Source organism: Dromiciops gliroides, chromosome 1 (assembly GCF_019393635.1).
Source record: "Dromiciops gliroides isolate mDroGli1 chromosome 1, mDroGli1.pri, whole genome shotgun sequence".
Lineage (NCBI taxonomy): Eukaryota > Metazoa > Chordata > Mammalia > Microbiotheria > Microbiotheriidae > Dromiciops > Dromiciops gliroides.
This window is the reverse complement of record NC_057861.1, coordinates 71395970-71414971: the sequence shown is the minus strand read 5'-3', so window position 1 is coordinate 71414971 and position 19002 is coordinate 71395970. Positions and strand designations below refer to the sequence as shown.

At 50.4% G+C, this 19002-nt stretch overlaps 2 protein-coding genes across 17 annotated transcripts in view; one reads left to right on the top strand and one right to left on the bottom strand.

Moving 5' to 3' along the window:
• Positions 1-5604: 5604 nt before the first annotated feature.
• Positions 5605-9191, bottom strand: RTBDN (retbindin). The gene is made up of 6 exons (XM_043977169.1): positions 9093-9191; positions 8141-8333; positions 7741-7801; positions 7169-7297; positions 6286-6382; positions 5605-5868 (listed from the first exon to the last, which is right to left on the bottom strand). The coding sequence occupies exons 2-6, from the start codon at positions 8325-8327 to the stop codon at positions 5605-5607; spliced, it is 738 nt and encodes a 245-aa protein (XP_043833104.1). The 5' UTR covers positions 8328-8333; positions 9093-9191.
• A 2190-nt stretch (positions 9192-11381) lies between these two features.
• Positions 11382-19002, top strand: part of MAST1 (microtubule associated serine/threonine kinase 1) — a 40262-nt gene continuing 32641 nt past the window's right edge. For 4 of the 16 annotated variants that reach the window (XM_044003979.1, XM_044003958.1, XM_044004014.1 and 1 more), the window contains exons 1-3: positions 11382-11505; positions 16829-16860; positions 17553-17576. In XM_044003979.1, the coding sequence (XP_043859914.1) occupies positions 11467-11505; positions 16829-16860; positions 17553-17576 (95 nt within the window). In that variant the 5' untranslated portion in view covers positions 11382-11466. Of the gene's footprint in view, positions 11506-13321; positions 13501-14955; positions 15057-16828; positions 16861-17286; positions 17577-19002 lie in introns of those variants that run through there. The other 12 variants (XM_044003988.1, XM_044004006.1, XM_044004045.1 and 9 more) reach the window with 10 other exon arrangements.

Below are 19002 nucleotides of genomic sequence, written 5' to 3'. Positions count from 1 at the left end.
CACCCTCAACCAATCAGATTGAAGGACCTCCCCTTCCAGTGGAGGAAGACAGGAAGTAGGAAGTGAGGCTGGCTTCTTGGTTCTGGTCTTTTCATTCCAGAACCTTGGGTTGGTGGCAGAAAGGAAAGGACAAGAAGGAGGCCAGTCTGAACCCTAAGGGAGATAGGCTTTTCTTTCTGTACTTTCTGCATTCCACGTCTTCTCTCTTGACTCTTTAACAAATACTTAATGCCAAAAACTGGTGCTGACATTTCTAGCTTGTAGATAAACCTTAGCTAGTTCTTCCCCCATATTGGGGGCAGAAAGAAGGTGACCACACATTAGATTTTAAATGTCACACCTACATGCAAGTATGGGAAAACAACAGAGTCCTGCCTCAGTTCTAGCGCAGAGATCCCTGTAATCTCCTTCTGGCCAATTTTTTAACCCCCATGCCTCCTTACTGTTTTTGGGCTCAGTTCCAGGAGCAGTTGCTACCACTGCTGATTCAGAGGCTCCCAAGGCCCACTCCTGGTTTGTTGGGCTTGGGGCTGGGTCTGTGCTGATGTGGCCTACTCTGCGCTGTGCTCCATTGTCACCCAATACAACAGACCTTTCCTGCCGACCTTCTAAGTTGTCTTTGGCTGGAAAATGATTTCACCCTGTCCTTTTGTGGGTTCTGCTGCTCCAGGAATTGTCTTATGGCATTATTTGAAGGTATTTAGAGGGGCCTCGGGGAGAGCTCAGGCAAGTCACTGCCTTTCCTCTGCCATCTTGTCTCCACCCCGCTCAGCTTCTTCTCTTAACAAAAGGAGATACTGGAATACATTATTCCAAAAGACAAAACACATAGGCTTACTTACATTTGAGAATAACTTACTCTGCAAAGCTTTCCAAGAATTTCTGATGAAAAGACAAGAGTTGTGTTGTAATTCTGAAATACAAATATAAGAATCAAGAGAAATGTGAAAAGGTAAGTTTATTCGAGCAATTGGAAGGAACTCTATGATGACATAGGGTTAACATTCTAATAAAAAAGAAGAAACAATATTGAGGGAGTTAAATAAGAACAACAGAAAGACCCAGCAGTGGATTGGTCTAATTCTGATAATTTTTCTACTAGTGTATAAAGAAGGAAAAATAGTACAGAACTTGCTATTTCTCATAAGTTGAATGTGTGAGAAGAAGAGTTTACAACTGGGGAAGAGGAATCAGATGAACCTCACTCTTATCTGAAATGAGCAAAAGAGAGTTGAACACACATACACAGTTTAGCATAGAAATCCATTAAACTCAATTAGGAAACAAGTATGGGGATGGGGAATATATGGCATGATAAAGGGCAAGGATAGTGAGGAGAGAATTTGTTGCAAGCAAAACAAAATTCCTGATTCTGAGGGGAGGAAATTGAAAGGAGAAAATAAAAGAACTGGAATCTAATGGTATGGGGGCCTTAGTTTGCTTCATAGACTACCCAGGACTGGCTGCACAAATTGTAATGTATGAATGTAATGGAATATTATTGTATCTTAAGGAATGACATAGATGATTTTTAAAGAGCTGTGGGTGGAATGAATTGATGAAGCAGCAAGTGAGGACAGGAGAAAATTTTATACAAGGCCAGTAACATTGTAAAGAAAAACAACTTTTGAAGACTTAACTCTTATCTATGTAATGGCCAAACTTGTTTCTAGAGGACCTGCAAGGAAGCTAGCTATCCATTTTTTGATCGAAAGGTGATGGACAAGGTGCAGAAAAAGATATATGTTTTTGCACATGATCCTCCTGAATCCAGGGCTGGTGCTTTATCCACTGCACCATCTAGCTGCCCCTACTATATACTTTTTTTAAAAATATGTATTTTTTGTGTGTGAGGCAATTAGGGTTAAGTGACTTGCCCAGGGTCACATAGCTAGTAAGTGTTAAGTGTCTGAGGCTGGATTTGAACTCAGGTCCTCCTGAATCCAGTGCCAGTGTTCTATCCACTGTGCCACCTAGCTGCCCCTACTATATACTTTTTAAGAAGCATATGGCATTCATTCCCCAATTAATAAATGGTCAAAGAGTATGAATGGGCAGTTTTCAGAAGAAGAAATCAAACCTATGAACAATCAAATGAAAAAATACTCAAAATTATGATTGATTAGAGAAGTGCAAATTTAAACTATTCTGAGATATCATCTCATGCCTATCAGATTGGCTAATGTGAAAGAAAAGGAAAATGACAAATACTAGAGGGGAAATGGGAAAATGGTAGAGTTGTGAACTGGTCCCACTGTTATGGAGAACAATTTGGAACTGTGCCCAAGGAGCTATAAAACTTTGCATACTCTTTGATTTGGCAATACCACTAACTACTAGGTCTGTATCCTAAAGAGATCAAAGAAAAGGGAAAAGGCCCTACATGTACAAAAAATATAGCAACTCTTTTTGTTATGTCAAAGAATTGGAAATTGAGGAGATGGCCATAAATTGGGGAATGGCTGAACAAGTTGTGGTACATGATGGTGATGGAATACTATTGTGCTATATAAAAAATGACAAGCAGGATGCCTTCAGAAAAACTTAGAACAACTTACATGAACTAATGCAAAGTGAAGTGAGCAGAACCAGGAGAATATTGTACCCAGTAACAGCAATATTACGTAATGACCAACTGTGACAGCTATTTTCAGCTATATAATGATCTAAGACAATTCCAAAGGTCTTATGATGAAAAATGCTATGCATCTCCAGAGAAAGAACCAATGGAGTGTTAATGCAAATTGAAGCATACTTTTTTTTTTTTTTTAGTGAGGCAATTGGGGTTAAGTGACTTGCCCAGGGTTACACAGCTAGTAAGTGTTAAGTGTCTGAGGCTGGATTTGAACTCAGGTACTCCTGACTCCAGGGCCGGTGCTCTATCCACTGTGCCACCTAGCTGCCCCGTTGAAGCATACTTTTAAAAAATTTGTATTTTTCTTGTTTTTTTTTTCTTTTGGTCTCTGTTTTCTTTCACAACATGACTAATATGGAAATATGTTTTCCATGACTGCACATGTATAACCTATATAAAATTGCTTGCCTTCTCAATGAAGGAGAGGAAAGAGGGAGAGAATTTGTAACTAAAAATTTTTTAATGAATATTTAAAATTGTTTTACATGTAATTGGAAAAAATAATGTAAAATATTTAATGAAATAGACAAAATATGTTTTAAAATACAAAATGCTTTTATTAAGCATGTCACATGAAATAGAGATTTCATTTTATATAGCATCCTATTTTTATATTCTACTGAGTATTTAGAAATATCCTCCTTTTCATATTTAAGTTTAGAATTGTATAATCTTAAATTTTAAAAAAAGAACATGTACTTCTTCCAAGTAAGTCTGAGATTGATTCTGAAAACTCTAGTTGCCTCTTCTCCTGCATATTTCCTTCCCTGAGTACAAATGACCAAACAGTGATACTGAGGACATTTCAAACCTTGGCATCTATGTAGGGGACATATGATGTCTAAAGTCATTGAAATCTGGGTGCCTAGAAGCAGGAGATGATTTCTCAAAGAAGCAAATGACCAGCTGGTCAGGAGGACAAGAGTACCCTGACTTACCAGAAGATCTTGACATTGAATGTGTTTGTTTTTTTGTTTTTGTTTTTTTGTGGGGCAATGAGACTTGCCCAGGGTCACACAGCTAGTAAGTGTCAAGTGTCTGAGGCCGGATTTGAACTCAGGTACTCCTGAATCCAGGGCCAGTGCTTTATCCACTGGGCCACCTAGCTGCCCTGGAATGTGTTTGGATGTTACAAAGTCCTAGAATGTTTTAAGCATCAATCTGTGGGGAGTATAGGAGTTATGAGTTGCTCTTTCATGGTGTTTGGTTTGGTTTTTTTTTTAGTGAGGCAGTTGAGGTTAAGTGACTTGCCCAGCACACAGCTAGTAAGTGTTAAGTGTCTGAGGTCAGATTTGAACTCAGGTACTCCTGACTCCAGGGCCGGTGCTCTATCCACTGTGCCATCTAGCTGCCCCTACTCTTTCATGTTTTAACTAGTTGTCAACATGGGCTTACAAGTCTTTTGTAGTTTTTAAAAATATTTCTTTTGTAAAAGTGGATAAAATAAATCTTTCCTATACCATATTGAATACTTTTCTAGATGGGATACTGTCACTCTTTTTTGGGAAAAATCTATTTAAAAGATTTCCCCTAAAGGTCTTTTCTGGGGTTTGTTGTTGTTTGTTTTATAAGGGGGCCAATGACATTATGGTGTGATATCTTGACTTGTGTGTGAATTGGATTTAAATAAGGCAGAGTTGGACAAAGTTGTCAGCCTTGATCTCTCTTCTAGGGTCATTGAATTCCAATGGCAAGACAAAAGTCAAGATGACTGGCAATGGTTTTGGCCACTTTCATGGCTGTTGAAACAAATTGTTCTCACCTACCCATTCTGCCAGAGAAAGTCTTGACGTGCATGGGGTAGACATTCCTCTAACTCACGACAGGTTTGAGGCCTGTCAGTCATCCTGAACCTGGTTTAGCCCATCTGTAGAGTTGGTTTTATGGGATGTGACTGCTGTGTATGCTGCAGATTCTTGGAGCCATGGGTGTAAGTTGAGTGCCAGGTGGATATCAAAGGTGGATGTGCAGCTGTGAAAAGGGCTCAGCCAGTCCCCATACCAGAGGTGCTAGTCCTCCCTGAACACCCTATACACCTATTCTGGGGTGGGATTATAATGAATGGACCAGAGACAAATATGAAAAAGTGACCCCTCTTCTAGAGGTCAGACTCCTCCAGGACTTAATTCCGAAGGAGTGCAGAGCCATTGTCAGGGGAAAGACTGAGCTTTTAGGGCAATGGTATGTGGCTGACAGCATTTGTTAGATGAAGTGTGGGTGCAGCATGGGAATGGAGTGGAGAATAACCTAAATCAAAGCATGGGAGGGCTATGCCCAATTCAGGCCTCTGAGATTGGAGTCCAACCTCCTCCTTTTACAAATAAGAAAGGAGACCCAGAGAATCTAAATGATTTCCCTGATGTCACATAGGTATCAACAATCAGAGTTTGGATTCTAACTCAAGTCCTCTGACTCCAATATGAGTATTCTTTCCACTGTCTTAGCAGGGAAAAGGCCCAAATGGGAGTGGGGAGGTGAAGATCTGTTGCCCTGTGAAACATATATTTTGTGAATCTTTCCATTTGCTGGGGCTAATATATACATACCTAAAGACTGGGGCAGTGGCGGGGGCGGGGATGTCCCATGCCCCATCCCTTCTCCCCCAGGACACAGCCTGTGGCTTCCCAGACTCTGGGGAACCCCCTATACTGTAATGCCCCCTAACCACCCCCATCCCCAACAAGAAACAACTGAGTCGGGCTCTGTAACTCGGCATTTTATTCGAGGGGTCAGTGCTGAATTCCACTTCCCTGGGCTGTTAACTCTGGGGTCTGAGAACAAGCTCTGGCGGCAGTGAGTGGGGAAGCTAGTAGATGGAGTTGGGGGAGGGCCGGCTGATGGGACGGGACTTCTCATTGATTCCACCAGGGTGCTGAATGGCTGTTAAGGCTCTCAGCTCTCAACCCTAAATCTTCTTTCCTTTCCCCGCTCCGGTTCCCCGCACCCCGCACCCAGGCAGAGCGCACCCTCTAGGGGCCGCTGCCACTGCCGCTGCCGCTGCCGCTGCCGGGTCCTCCAGGCGGGAGGAGCAGCAGCGCACGTCTGAGCCGGTTGCCCTGCCGCCCTCGAGGTCGGGGCAGTGGCCAGGCTGGGCAGGCGATGCCGAATGGGGTCTCTGGGCCAGGCGGCTGCGGGTCAGAGATGGAGAGTTGAAGGCAGGGACAGGGAGCAGGCGCAGCAACCAGGTAGTCTCCCAGCGCAGAACCGCACAGGTCTCTGGCGTCCAGAAAGGTCTACGGGACCAACCCAGGTTAGAACAGGATCAATAGTGGAAGTGACGACCGGGGCTGGCTAGATCCACATTCAGTGGGGGAACGAGGTAGGAGGGTGAGACTAAAGGGAGAGGACAAAGACTGAACAATACCATGAATGAAATGGAGATTAGGACAGTAAGAGAGGCAGGACCCCACTCAGGCTGAGCACCAGATATGGAATGGGGGCCAAAGAGGAGGTGAGGCTCATCTTTGGTGTCTCTGTAAAGGTGCAGAGGACAAAGCCAAAGCAAGTGAGAAAGGGCCAAGCCAATATTTGGAGGAAGGCTAGGTGAGGACATGGGATAGGAGTTGGGCTAAGACTATGGAAGAGTGTGGAGGGCCATGCCCCTGCAGTACCTGGGGCCACTTCGGACTGGACTTTCAGTGGGTTCTTACCTGGTCGAAGGTAAGACAGCCACCCTCACAGCTCCCTCCTTCTGGTTGGGACAGCCAATTCCGACCACAGGTCAGATCATCTCTGCAGGCTGAAAACCTGAGTAGGGAGAGAGAACTAGGGAATCACGGTTTCAGAAATAGAAGGGAATTAAGTAGTCTGGTCCTGACCTTTTTCTCCACACCCCAGACCTGAGAGGGCCTCATCTGAGCTGACAAAATTAAACAGCCCGGAGTGGAGCCCCAGTGTCCTGACTCCCAGCCTTGGACTTTTGTTCCTTTCTCTTGCCTGGACTATTGAACAGCTAACTTTTCCCAGCATCCAACTTTCTTTGTCTTTCTGAATCCTGTCCTAAGCAGTTATTTTCACCTTCCTGAAATCAGGCTCTAACTACACCCTTCCTTCCTTTAGTCAAAAATACTCTGTGGCTACAAGCTCTAATCTAGGCATTCAAAGTCCTCTGCCTTATGGTCCTACTCACCCAAATGTGCTTTCCACAGCCTCCCTAGACCAGTCGTCTCTATACTACACTGTGAAGGTGCCTCAGTCCTTCCTGCCTCTGGAACTTAACCACCATGGCTCCACCTGGAATGACCCACCAGGGTCTGAGCTTCCTCCACCCTCTAACAAAGCTAGACTAGTAGCACCAACCTGATTAGGGATGACCAGGAAAGGACTTGAAGATGCAGGCTTCAATTCACCTTAATTAAAATGTCTACCTTCCTTGCTAACCCTCAGTACTGACTTGTTCCTGTACCTCTCCCCATGTCAGGTCCCTCCCATAGAGCTGCCCCAGACTCCTAACTGCACTAGGATCCACCTCTCCAGTAAGAAGGAGCCTTACTAAAGGCCTTATCCACACCCTTGAGATTATCCCTGTTTTACCACTGGTCACAGAAGGCAGCACAGATTGGCAGGGCCTGGATATTCCCATGTCTCTCTAGATGGGTCCAGTTGCCTACAATTGGTGAGCAGTGGAGGAAATAGGAGAGGCTTCTTAGGAAGGAATCACACCTGAAAGAGCCCAAGAGAAATCACAGAATATAGAGACTCAGAAAACCACCCCTACAGGGGGGCAGCTAGGTGACTCAGTGGATAGAGCACCTGCTCTGGAGTCAGCAGGACCTCAGTTAAAATCTGATATCAGCTATGTGACCCTGAGAAAGTCACTTTACCCCGATTGCCAGAAAGAAAGAAAGAAAGAAAGAAAGAAAACTGACTCCACAGATACATACTGGGATAGGGAAGCAGGGGCTATAGCATGTACAGAGGCACAGAGGGAAGTAAGTGAAATCCTAGACATTTTTCCCGTTAGACTTTAAGGTGATACAAGGAGTTTCTATGGCTCGGTACCAGAGTGTCTTCAAATCATGTAAAAATGTATGAATCTTCTAGTGTATCAATTACTAATCTATTCCAGGGTGGTTCGTCAGTGGAGGGAAAAGGACTGCACTCACCTGGGGCTCAGGCCCCCACAGCGATCCCAAATGAGGCAGATGCCTGTCATTATGGGGGAGCCTGAGGTGGAAGGAAGAGAAAGGGTAAGCTGCACTTAGCACATGTGATGGAGGGCATTGGATGGGTCTGCCCTCCCTGAAGTTCTTCAGTTCTGGATCATTTGAGAAGGGTTTGGTATGCACTTGGGGCCTCCCTGGCCGGGAAACAAGATTGTGGTGACCTGAATCAGTCTTAGGGGAATTGGGGTGTGTGTGTGTGTGTGTGTGTGTGTGTGTGTGTGTGTGTGTGTGTGTGTGTGTGTAATTTTCCTGAATGAATTCAAGGAGGTGGGAAGTCAGAAGAGAGGGGAAACCATTTGTTTAGCCTAGGAAGATTGGAAAGGAAAGAGGTATCACTTACCAGTAGAATGGAGTCTACACCAACGTGGTGCCCCATTGAACTCAGACTCTTCATTGGCTTGCCCCAAGCCCAGGTATTTAGGGCTAACAGCACCACCATCATTTCCAGCCAGCCCTAAGAGCCCTCTGGTCCCCAGCAGGCTCATGGCCCAGGCTAGGCCTAGAACCCAAGTCACACTGCCTGTCATGTCCACCTGAGGATCAGAAACTGAACTGAGTCCCTGCACAGAGTCCTCTTTCACAGTGCCTTTGGAGATAACAGGCTCATTGTCCTGTTTAGTCTGTCTCCATCCATTCCTACTACCTCTCCCCACAGAGCTGTACTGCCTGGGGATCTGGGGGGGGGCACCTGTCAGATAAGGTCTTGGCTGGGCACACAGCTCATCCTGGCAAGAGCTGCAAACTCATCCCTAGGATCCTCGATTTTCAACTTTCAATCCCTTCCATAAGAGACCCAGGGTACTGCCTCCCAGTCCCATACTACCAGCCGGACCCCAGTTTCCTGACTCCCAGATGCCTCAGCTCTGCACCTTCATCCAGGTGTCTGCTCTGGTTTAAGCGCTGGTGACCTTGACAAGGGCCAGAGCCATGGTTACCAGAACCCTGCCCCCCTCCTCCCTCCACCTGTCCCATCCTTTCCTCATTCTGCTGAGCCAAATCGGCTTAGCTGTGGCTGCTCACCCTTGGCCCTTTGCACTGCCTGGTCCACGTGTGACCACAAAGAACCCCATCTTTGCATATAACTAGTTGCCTGACTCATTTAGGGCTCAGGTTGCAGAGTCTAGGTTAGCGAACTTCAGGGGAAGCACACTCCACGGAATATAACTACATGCTTCTCCAAAGGAATCCAGGGGTCCCTGAAAGGTTCAGCCCCAGAGAGGGGGTGAAAGGAGGGTGGGGACATGTTTCTTGCTTACTCCAGCCCCCAAGGCCCTGGCCCAGTGGGATTTTACCTGGCTCCAACCTCTCCAGGTAGCACTGTCCAAGGTTTGCTGCTTCCTGCTTCTCCTACAGTCGACCTAGTGAGGGCTTCAGGACCCGGGAAAGAAGGGAGGAGCCGATTGGGAAGAAGGAGGGACCGGGTGGGATGGGGCGGGCAAGAAGATGAAGGAGGTTGGGGCGGGGCAGAAGCTGACAAGGGGCCGCCTCCACAATCCAAGAAGGTTTACAGGGATTGTTAAGAGTGGCTTGGAGAAGTGAACAAGGTGAAATGGGTGACTGGACTTCAAAATCTCTCTCTCTCTCTCTCTCTCTCTCTCTCTCTCTCTCTCTCTCTCTCTCTCTCTCTCTCTCTCTCTCTCTCTCTTTTGATAGGGCATGGGATGTGGGCCAGACCCGAGTCTTTGTCATCATTACTGAGGATGAGAGGCAAATGGGAAAAGTGTCTCCTAAGTCGCTGTATGTGGATGTCAGTGTCTCTTAGAGATTACTGTGGTCTATTGTGGAAGGGGTGTAACTGAGTGTGTATCTTTGTGTAATAGAGATTTGTGATGGTTCCCTATGTGTTCTCTGTGTTGGGGACTACAGGAAACATCCCAGGAGGTAGGAGTCTAAGCTTCTACCTTCCAGCCCCATCCATTCTCCTGTCTGATTATTCTATTATCCCTAAATCGGTGAGGTGAGGGAGGAGCTGGAGGCAAGAGCAGAGAACATCTGAAAGCTCTCCGGATGAGTGAGGGCTGCTCCGATGAGCAGAGGAAGAACTGGTCTAAGAAGGTGTTCGAGAAACACCCTCTTCCCCTTTTATCAAAGCAGGAGGAGGACCCAAGTGCCTAGACAGCTTCTCGTTCTGGCAGCAGCCACCGTAGCTTCACATAAGCTCCACACCCAACTCTTAGCTGGGAAATCTGATTTCCTAGGTCCGGGGCAAATGTAACTGGTTGAGATCAGCACCGCGGAGAGCGACAAGGAGACCTAGGAGAGAGCTAGACGGACAGAGAGAGAGAGAGAGAGAGAGAGAGAGAGAGAGAGAGAGAGAGAGAGAGAAATACCGGAGGGGGGGCGCAAAGGCGGAGACACAGATACAGTAGGAGAGTCAGAGAAAAAGACTCAGAGGGAGACATAGAGTGAGATAGTGAGGCACCTACTTGTTGGTACTAAAAGATTCAGAGGAATAGGAGAGACACCCAGAGAGACAGACAGAAGGACGGAAGAGACTGAGACAGAGGCACTTCTTCACCTAATTCCTTCCAGACCCCCGCGGTAGCCTCAGGACTGGCCGGCAGGTGGCGTTGGTGCACAAGGTGACCCCAGTCTCTGACAGTTCCAGTTTCTGGGGTCAGGAGTATCATTTTCCTCTGGGGACCTGTTCTTGTGTTGGTCGGATGGAAGACAGAACTCTTGAGACCAGCTCAATTCCTTTCTCGTTCCACTCCGCGGCGGCCCGGAGAGTCCAGTTTTCACCCTAGTTCATCTTGTATTGGCTCTGGTCCTGAGACTCCATTAGCAAAGAACAAAAAAGCTGGGGTCCTAAATGAAAGTAAGGGAAATCCAATGGGGAAGGGAGAGGGAAGAGGAGAGGAAGGAGGGTGAGGCCGTTCTGTCCACCCCAGGGAAGAGGACTTGGGCCTTTTCCTGCCTTCACTTTGGAACCAAGACCCGCCCCAAGGTGGCTGGACTATGGAAAGGACTTCCTAAGATGTGGGGAAAGAGCACAGGGAAAAGACCCTCCGATATGCACCAGGAAAAACGAGTGTCACAGGCAAGGGGATAGATACTGACTCCTGGGATGGATCTCTCTGTCTCTGTCTGTCTGTCTGTCTGTGTGTATTTCAGAAGCTGTTTACTCTCCCCTCCATCTCCCCCAGATGGATCCTAATATGACCTATAAATCCTGCCCTGTGCTGGTCCTGGCTCGGGCTACGCCCAACTCACGTTAATCCCTTGGGTGTGGGGTGGGGGTAAGTGTCCCTGTAAGGGAGTCTCTGTTTTTGAAAAGGGGTATGTATTTCTCTAGCGGGGGGGAGGGGAGGGGGCGGGGTGATGCCACTGTGGGGAGAGAGAGAGGGTTTCTCCATAGGTCTCTGTGAAGATGTCTTTAGAGCTTTGTCAGGGGATTTCTTTTTCTGTGGCCAGGGGATCGTGTCTTTGTGAGGGGACCGTGTCTGTCTAAGGTGAGGTGTCTCTCTTATGGTGGCCGTGGCTGCGGCTACAGCTCCCAGACGCAGTGACTGTTCAGGCCGCCCCTCTTGGCTCCGCCCCCGCCCCCCCACTTTCTCCCGCGGCCGCGGCTCCTCCCTCCCTCCCCCCACTCCCTCCCTCACAGGGGGCCGGAGAGCAGCCGCTCCCTCTCCCGCCGTCGCCGCTGCCGCTGCTGCCGCCGCCGCCATGGACGATTCCGGCATCATCCGGCGCCGGAGGCTTCAGGTACACTGGCCCAGCATCATCAGAGCACTGGCTCCGCATTCCCCGGCCCCGATCCAACCCCGCATTCCCTGATCTCCAGCCTCATAGTCCTCTTCATTTCTCCCACATCCTGGCCCCGCATCTCCAGAGCTCCAGTCTAGGCTATTCGTTTCCCAGCCCCGATCCGGGCCCCTGCCAGGGCTAGGTCCACTGGGGCTGCGGGTCTGTGGGTGCGAAACAAGCTATGGGTTGGTGCGGGGACCAGGGATGAAGAGCTGAGAATGGGACTGGGGCCGACACTACTAGTATAGGGGCACTAGAACAGAGGATGTGGGATTCGGGCTAGGTTTGAGGTAGGGGACAGTGAGGGGCTGTGGTTGGGGACCAGGATGCTTCCCGGTGCCTTGGGAGGGTTGTCGGGTCAGGAATACAGGACAGGAGCTGGAGCTGGGGTGGTCTCCTAGTCATTAAGCTAATGGCCAAGCCACAGCCGTAGCGCAGCCCCCTGCGACCCCGGCGAATAGCTTGGCCACCAGCTGCAGACTTACATTCTTCGTATCCCCAGCACCCTGTTTCCCTGCTTCAGCTCTAGCTTGAGCCCCTCCCAGGCTTGGGTCCACCGAGGCTTCGGCACAGGGGCTGGAACTGGAGGTACACATCTGGGGCTGGGGCTGCCGCCAGTTATTAGGGCAATGACCCGCCCCAAACACCGCCCTGCGTCCTGCCGCGCTAGGAGCCGCGGGGAGGTCGGAGGAGCCGCCTCCGCCCCTTTAGCCAGGGCTGCCCCACTCCCAGCCGGGGAAACTGAGGGCCCAGGTAAGGGTAGAACAGAGGGAGGGCTAGGACCTGGCCTGGGGTCACACTGGGGTTCTGGATCCTGCAGAGGCACTGGGGTAAGGGATAGCGAGTCCCTGGATCCCAAAGGTAACTGGACAGATTCCCGAGGTCTTCCTGGAGGAGGGGTCCGGGATAGTTCCTGGGGGCACAGAGCCAGCTCTCAGACTCTGCTGAGCTAAGTGGGAGGAGAAGAATGGAAAGTTATGGCCCTAGGGAACCCCTCCCCCTTTCTTCTCTGAGGCCCCCGGGGCCACCCTAGCCGCGCCTCTGCCTCCACGGCCGTAAACATGTTTGTGCTCCTGCTCCGGCTAAGCAGGATTACCGACCCATTCAAAAGACGGGTCTAGGGACCTCGAACTAACCACTATCTCCCCTTCCCACTCCCTATACCGGGAAGGGACAGGAGACCCCGCGCAACATCCATCCCCGCTCCTTCCACCACCACCACCCCCCACCCCGGCCGGGCCAGCTGGCCGGTGGGCGGCAGCGAATTTTAGCTCCTCTGTCGCGGGAGTCTCGAGGTCGAGCTGCGCACGCGCGAGACGAGGGGGGGGGGGCTGCCCACTAAGAACAGGGAAACTGAGGCCCAGAAAGAAGAAATGAAATATTCTGGAGCCAAGGGGACAGCACTGAGTCTAGGTGTCTTGGTGTCTTTGGCCCCTGGCTTCACACAGTCTGCTGGTTGGTGTGGGTGGGCAAGCATGAACTGGATGATGCTTCCTGACTCAGTTTTCCCTACGGAAGAGAGGGTCGTCGGACTTTTAAGAATTAAGGCAGAATGATGCTTTTGTATCCCTATTTTGGCATTGCTTCCCATAAATCCGGGAAGGGATGCAAATCTCGTGCACCCCTTGTCTACACAATCACTTCTTCTCCAGCTGAGGAAGGGGAATTTAGGTCTATCATTTGGAAGGCGTTAAAGAGAGTTTGGGGAGCAGGTCAGGCTTCTGGGGTTTGGTCTCCATTCTCATGTCTCTCCTTTCGTCATTTCTCCACCCAGTCACCTTCTAGTGGAAAGAAGAGATACTACGTAGGAAAGTCTCGGGAATGGGTTAGGGAGTGCCAAGATGCGGGGAGTGCGGACCGACTACATCTAGGGTGAAAGAGCAATTAGTGTAGCAGGAGAGAGTTCGGTCAAACGGCAGTAAGAACTCTGGGTGTCGAAGGAGGAAGGTTCAGGTAAGCAGGGAGACACTGGAAGCTAAGCGGTGGGGGAGGGGGGGGATCCTGTCTCTTCCTGGAAACAGGGAAGGTTGTAGATGACCTCTGAAGGGCTGTAGGGTCGGCTACTGGGGAAAAGCAGAGTACATATTGAAGTTATGCGAGGGTGGGGAAGAGGGCATGGAAGAGGAGGAAGAAAGTCTCTAGTGCCTGGAAGAGGAGGTGGCTGCGGCAGAGACAGTCAGCCTGGAGGGATGCCTAGGCTGCTATGGATTGACAGGCACTCACCCTACCAGGTTAGGTGGAGGGTCAAGACTCAACTCTGCTCTGTCCAGGCTGAGGTCAGACGGAGAAGGGCGGGGCCTGGAGGGGTGTGGTCCCACAGTCCTCTCCCATTGGCTCAGTGCCACGCGGGCTTCCTCTCTTCTGGTCCCGCCCAGAGCCTGAGGTGGGCGGGGGATGGGGGGGGCGGCAGAACTAGGAGGAGCCTGAGGCTGGAGACTTGGGCGTGGAATGAACTGGGTGCTCGGAGCCTTAGTGGGACTCAGCTTACTGAGCACTGGACTCTGATTTGAGACTGAGAGTACCGGATGCTCTCTTGTAGTGGGGAGCCGGGTTAAGGGGACTGACCATTGTTCGGAGGAGTGGTGTTACTGGGCACTGAAAGCCAGGAGGAGCGGAGGGTGTCGGGAACTAGAAATAGTGGAGAGTGAGGAGGTGGAGAAACCAGGAGCGCTTCTTTCTCTCCGAGCCTCCACAGCTGCCCCAAGCAGTACACCTTCACACTAAAGAGCCTGTATGTCCCAGCTTTCTGAAGAACTTCCATCCGCAAGCCCTGTTGAGTTCTCCCTATCCTCAGCAATTCTGATATGATTCTTTCCGTCCTCTCTGCCCACTCCCCACCCCCAACACCGTCAGCTGCGGGACTGCTCACATCCGTCAAAGGGCATGTCCTGGTGTCCTAAGGGTGGTGGCATGCATGGGCCATGGGGTAACTTCTGTTCAAGGCCAAGAATCTGGAGCACTTCTCTGGTCTTCAACAAAATGGAAACCTGGTCTTCGAACGTGAACTGGGGATCTTTTTGAGCTAGAGCTCCTTGATCCTCTGGGGGTGGGGTTGGCAACCAGGCCCCTTGGATTCTATCATTGGCCCCCGGAGTTTGGAGATACTCATGGCGTCAGAAGTAATAACAGTGATACCCTGAAGACTGAAAGCCAGCAGTCCCAGGGCTCCAGAAAGAACCCCTAGTCTCAATTCCACCAGCCCTGTCCTCACCAGCCTAGAGGCTTCACTCCCAGGGACCATGCTCCATGCCAGAATTTGGCTTAGGCTATTGCGGACGCCCGGAGGGTCCAGATTAACCTGACCACGGCTCATTCACTCAGGGATGATAAAGGCGGCATGCTCCCAGGCGGAGAGAGCTCAGTGAGCGCTCCAGGGCAGGAAGATGGAGGAAGCAGGGTTCTGATTGAACAACCACTTCTTTGACCCTCCCTTTGGACTCCAAATTCCACCTTCTCTTGCCCCCTTTCCTCCAAGAGCTGGACTTTGCTTCTCCAGCTTGTGGCAAAGGGTAGGGTCTGGGACACTCTGGGGTAGCTCTCTGGTTTCTAGAGGTGGGATCAAAGATGATTTGGGCCCTCAAGCATCGTGGCCTAGTGGGAGCAATGGACTTATAGAGTCTTGTAGTCCTAGCTCTGTGGCTGACTACCTATGTGATCTAGAGCAAGCCACTCATCCTTTGTATGCCTCAGTTTACCCATGTATAAAATTGGTTAATTGCATTAACCTGAGTTCCCTTTCAACCCTCATACACATATCTTAGAAACTCTTCCTTATATACCCCCAGAAGTCCTCCACATATAAACCTTTTCCTTTTGGCCCTGGCCCTGCCCAGAAAAAAAACCTGGAGGGATGAGACTTCCCTAACCCAGGACTTATTAAACTGACCCTTAGCCTTCTCTTCCTGTACAGACCCCTCCCCCAACTTTCAAATACAGTTTCCCTTAGTCATCCCTTTCATCATTGGCTCTCCTGACAGCAGGGAAGTCCAGCTGGCCCCAGAGGCCTTCTCTTCTATAGCCAAACAACCCTAAAAAGTGCCAGATTTCAGCTTGTAGCCTACTAAAAAGGACTCAAGGTCAGGTCTGCCCAAAGAAAATTTCAATGCTAGCAAAGTTTTCCTTTTGAACCATTAAACATGATATTACATGGGGGAAGTATCTTGATTGCTTCTATTTTGCTTTAGTTTCCCCATCTCCATTTCTTTAAATTCAGGGTTTCCGGGACCCCAGACAATTTGGACCAGCATTGATGGGCTGTCTCAATAGAGGTAGCTGGGGTGGTATGGTGTGAAGAGAACAGGACACCAAGTGACATGGATTTAAGTCTTAGCTCTGATGCTTCCTTGGTTGTCTGGTTGTGAGCAAATCACTTCACTTCTTCATCTAAGTTTCCTCATCTGTAAAATAGGAAAATAATCTTTGCCCTCCCTATTTCACTGGGTTGTTGTGAGGAAAGTGCTCTGTAAATGTTAAACTGCCACAGATGGCAAGCATGGCTTAGGGAGGGAGGGAGGGTGTGTGTGCTTGCCTGCCTGTTATATTTGCCCTCAGGGGGCTTGGTTTCAAGCCCTGATTGACACTTTCTAGATTTGTGACTTTGCTGTAAGTCACATTAGCTCTCTGTGCTTTAAATTCCTCATCTTTAAAAACATGAGCCATAATTTCCAGGTCAAAAGCCTTAAAGGACCAGATTAGTTTTGGAAAGAGGGACCCAGGAACTTTCACCTTCTTTGGACCCAGTTACTTTTCCCTCATCCTGTAACTGGCCAGTGTCTGTTTTCTCTTGTTAGGGGCAAATCTATGGCCCATCATGGACTTTTGGAATAACTTATTGGTCGTCTTCATACACTTTGAAGGTCACTTTGAATTTGGAAAGCACCCCTACCATAGGGTGTGGAGTGACTAATTTCCTCCTGAGTCCAGGTCTGATCCACCCCAAGCTACCCTTTGGGTCCATCATTACTTCTAGTTGGACCCTAGCCCAACTAACCCTATTTACATTACCTGCCTTCCCAAATGACAAAGGGAAAAGGTTGGTCCTAGTCTGACAGGGAAATGGAAGGAGGGTACAATTGGGTAGCATTTGGTGAAGACATCAGATCTCTGCTCTTAAGAGTCCTGCCAGGGGGAGGGACTGACCACAGTCTGTGTCCCTGACACTCAGGATCAAAGCAGGTACAGGAGCCAGGGAAAGGGAGGGAATAGTGGGAGTGGGTATGCAAGTGACCTTGCTGATCTTCCAGACTCTGTGTGCCCTCACTTCCCCATCTTTGCCTTTCAGAAGGATCTGCCTCTGCCCAGAAAGAGTAGCAGGTGAGTGACTGGAGGGTTCCCAGGGGTCACGGTGGGACTGGGAGGAGATGAAGCTAGGTCCTGGAGCCAGCCTGGGGGTACTGGGGTCTGGAGGCATTCTGAACTGTGGGGTGCCAGAATGTGGGGCTTGGGAGCTCCCTAAAGCCAAAGATGCTTTCTGTGGGTGTAGGGCCTGGGAGCCTTGGGTCTTGGGAATGCCAGGAGGGGCCCAGGCCTCTGACCTGGAAGGGTCTCTTTGGAACTTTGGGAGCTAGGCCTGTGTGTCCTGTGGGCGGAGGCCTAAACTCTGCCTCCTGGGGGGGTCCTCCCTCTTGGGAAAGGCTGGAGGCGTGTACACAGACAGACACAGACACTCGGGGCCACGTGCCGCCTGTTCAGGCGGGGCCTCCCCCTCCCCCTCCCTCCCTCCCTCCCTCGCTCACTCTGGCCCCCGCCTCCCCCGTGCTCCTTCCCTTCCTCTGTCCCTCGCTGGCTCTTTTGCTCGCTGCTCTCGGCTCTCCCCGGGCTGGGCTGGGCTGGATGCGGCTGCGGCTGCGGCGCTGAGCTCCCCGTCCCTGCCCTGGCCCCGGCCCCGCGCACCTGCCGCCGCCATGTCTCCACCGCCGCCGCCGCCGCCGCCGCCGCCCCTGGACCATGTCTGACTCGCTCTGGACCGTGCTCTCCAATTTCTCCATGCCCTATTTCCTTGACAGCAGCATGTTCCGCCGCACCAAGAGGTAATAGCCCCGCGGCCCGGACCACTCACCCCACCTCCAACACTTCCCCCACTCCTACTGACTGTCATCAGTTCCCCCAGAGTTCGGGTCCTATTTGATCCCCCAAGCTCTAGGACCCTTTACTGCCCACCCTCCCCTATTTCTTCTGCCGATGGAACCTCCAACAGATTCCAAGATCCTCCCCAACCCCGTGAAACCTTTCCCAACTCGAGACCCTTCTAGACTCCAGTCCTAGACTTGGGTCCTGGACCCTCCCCCAGCCCCCTGCCCTTGCCCTAAGGGGGGAGGGAAGTGGCAAGGGAGTTGGCCTGCCCCTGCTCTGAGGCGCCTCAATATTGCTGCTGCAAGGGCGGGGTCCAGGCCAGGGATGCTGCTGCTGCAGAGGCGGCCCAGTTGCGCCAGATGTGTGTGTGTGTGTGTGTGTGTGTGTGTGTGTGTGTGTAGCAGCAGGTCTGCTCTCTCTGCGGCCCTGGAAGTTGGGGTGGGGGGCGGATCGGGGTGAGAGGAGAAGCCGCTAACGTCCATACATCCTTGGAGGGGGGATGGCGTGGTGGGGGAAAAATGGAGCTTGGGGCGGGTACAGCGTCTTTGTCTTCGGGCACAGCCGGGTTCTGCCTCTACAGCTGGGGTTTGGGGAATTTGGGCGGGGATGGAGTGGGGAGCGGTGTGGGGAGGTGGAGAAGGGATGTGGGGGCGCCGCTCCCTGTGAACAATAGCTAAGGCCACCAGGCCTACCCCCCCCCTCCAATTGCCTGATCTAATGAGATGCTTCACTGCAACGGCTGCATCGACAACCCTCGGCACTGAGGCAGTGGGGGTGGCGGGGGAAGCAGGGCTAAAGACATTGCCCTCCTCCGAGCCCCCATTTGATCTGTTTTCCCTTCTTTTACTGGGGGTCAGAGAGAACTGGGGCTCCCTGCCCCTCCGCGTACAAATAGATACACAGTAATCCAAATATGATACATGGGCAGTTAAAGGCAGACACAGAGAAGTCACCCAGGCACAGAAATTCACAGAGCCATAAAGACAGACGTAGAGAGAGAGTCGCACAGTACTACAGAGATCCGGACACACATGCAGCAGTAGTCATTCACACGCACAGTCCTGTCAGGAGGCACAATGAGATACAATGAACCAGAAACTCTTCCCAGATGCACTGAAACAGCGATACAGACACAAAGTGAGATAACAGAAACAGTGCTACAGTTACAGAGAAAGAGAGATACTATGAAAAACACAAGGAGATACAGAGGCAGACAGATAGAAATTCAGTACTATAGAGACATCAAAGTCATAGAATCACAGAAAGTCACCGTGGTGGAAGTACAACCACTGACGATGACACAGTGTCTGTCTCTGTCTCTGTCTCTCTTTGTTTCTGTCTCTGTCTTTCTCTGTTTCTCTGTCTCTGTCTGCCTCTCTCTCT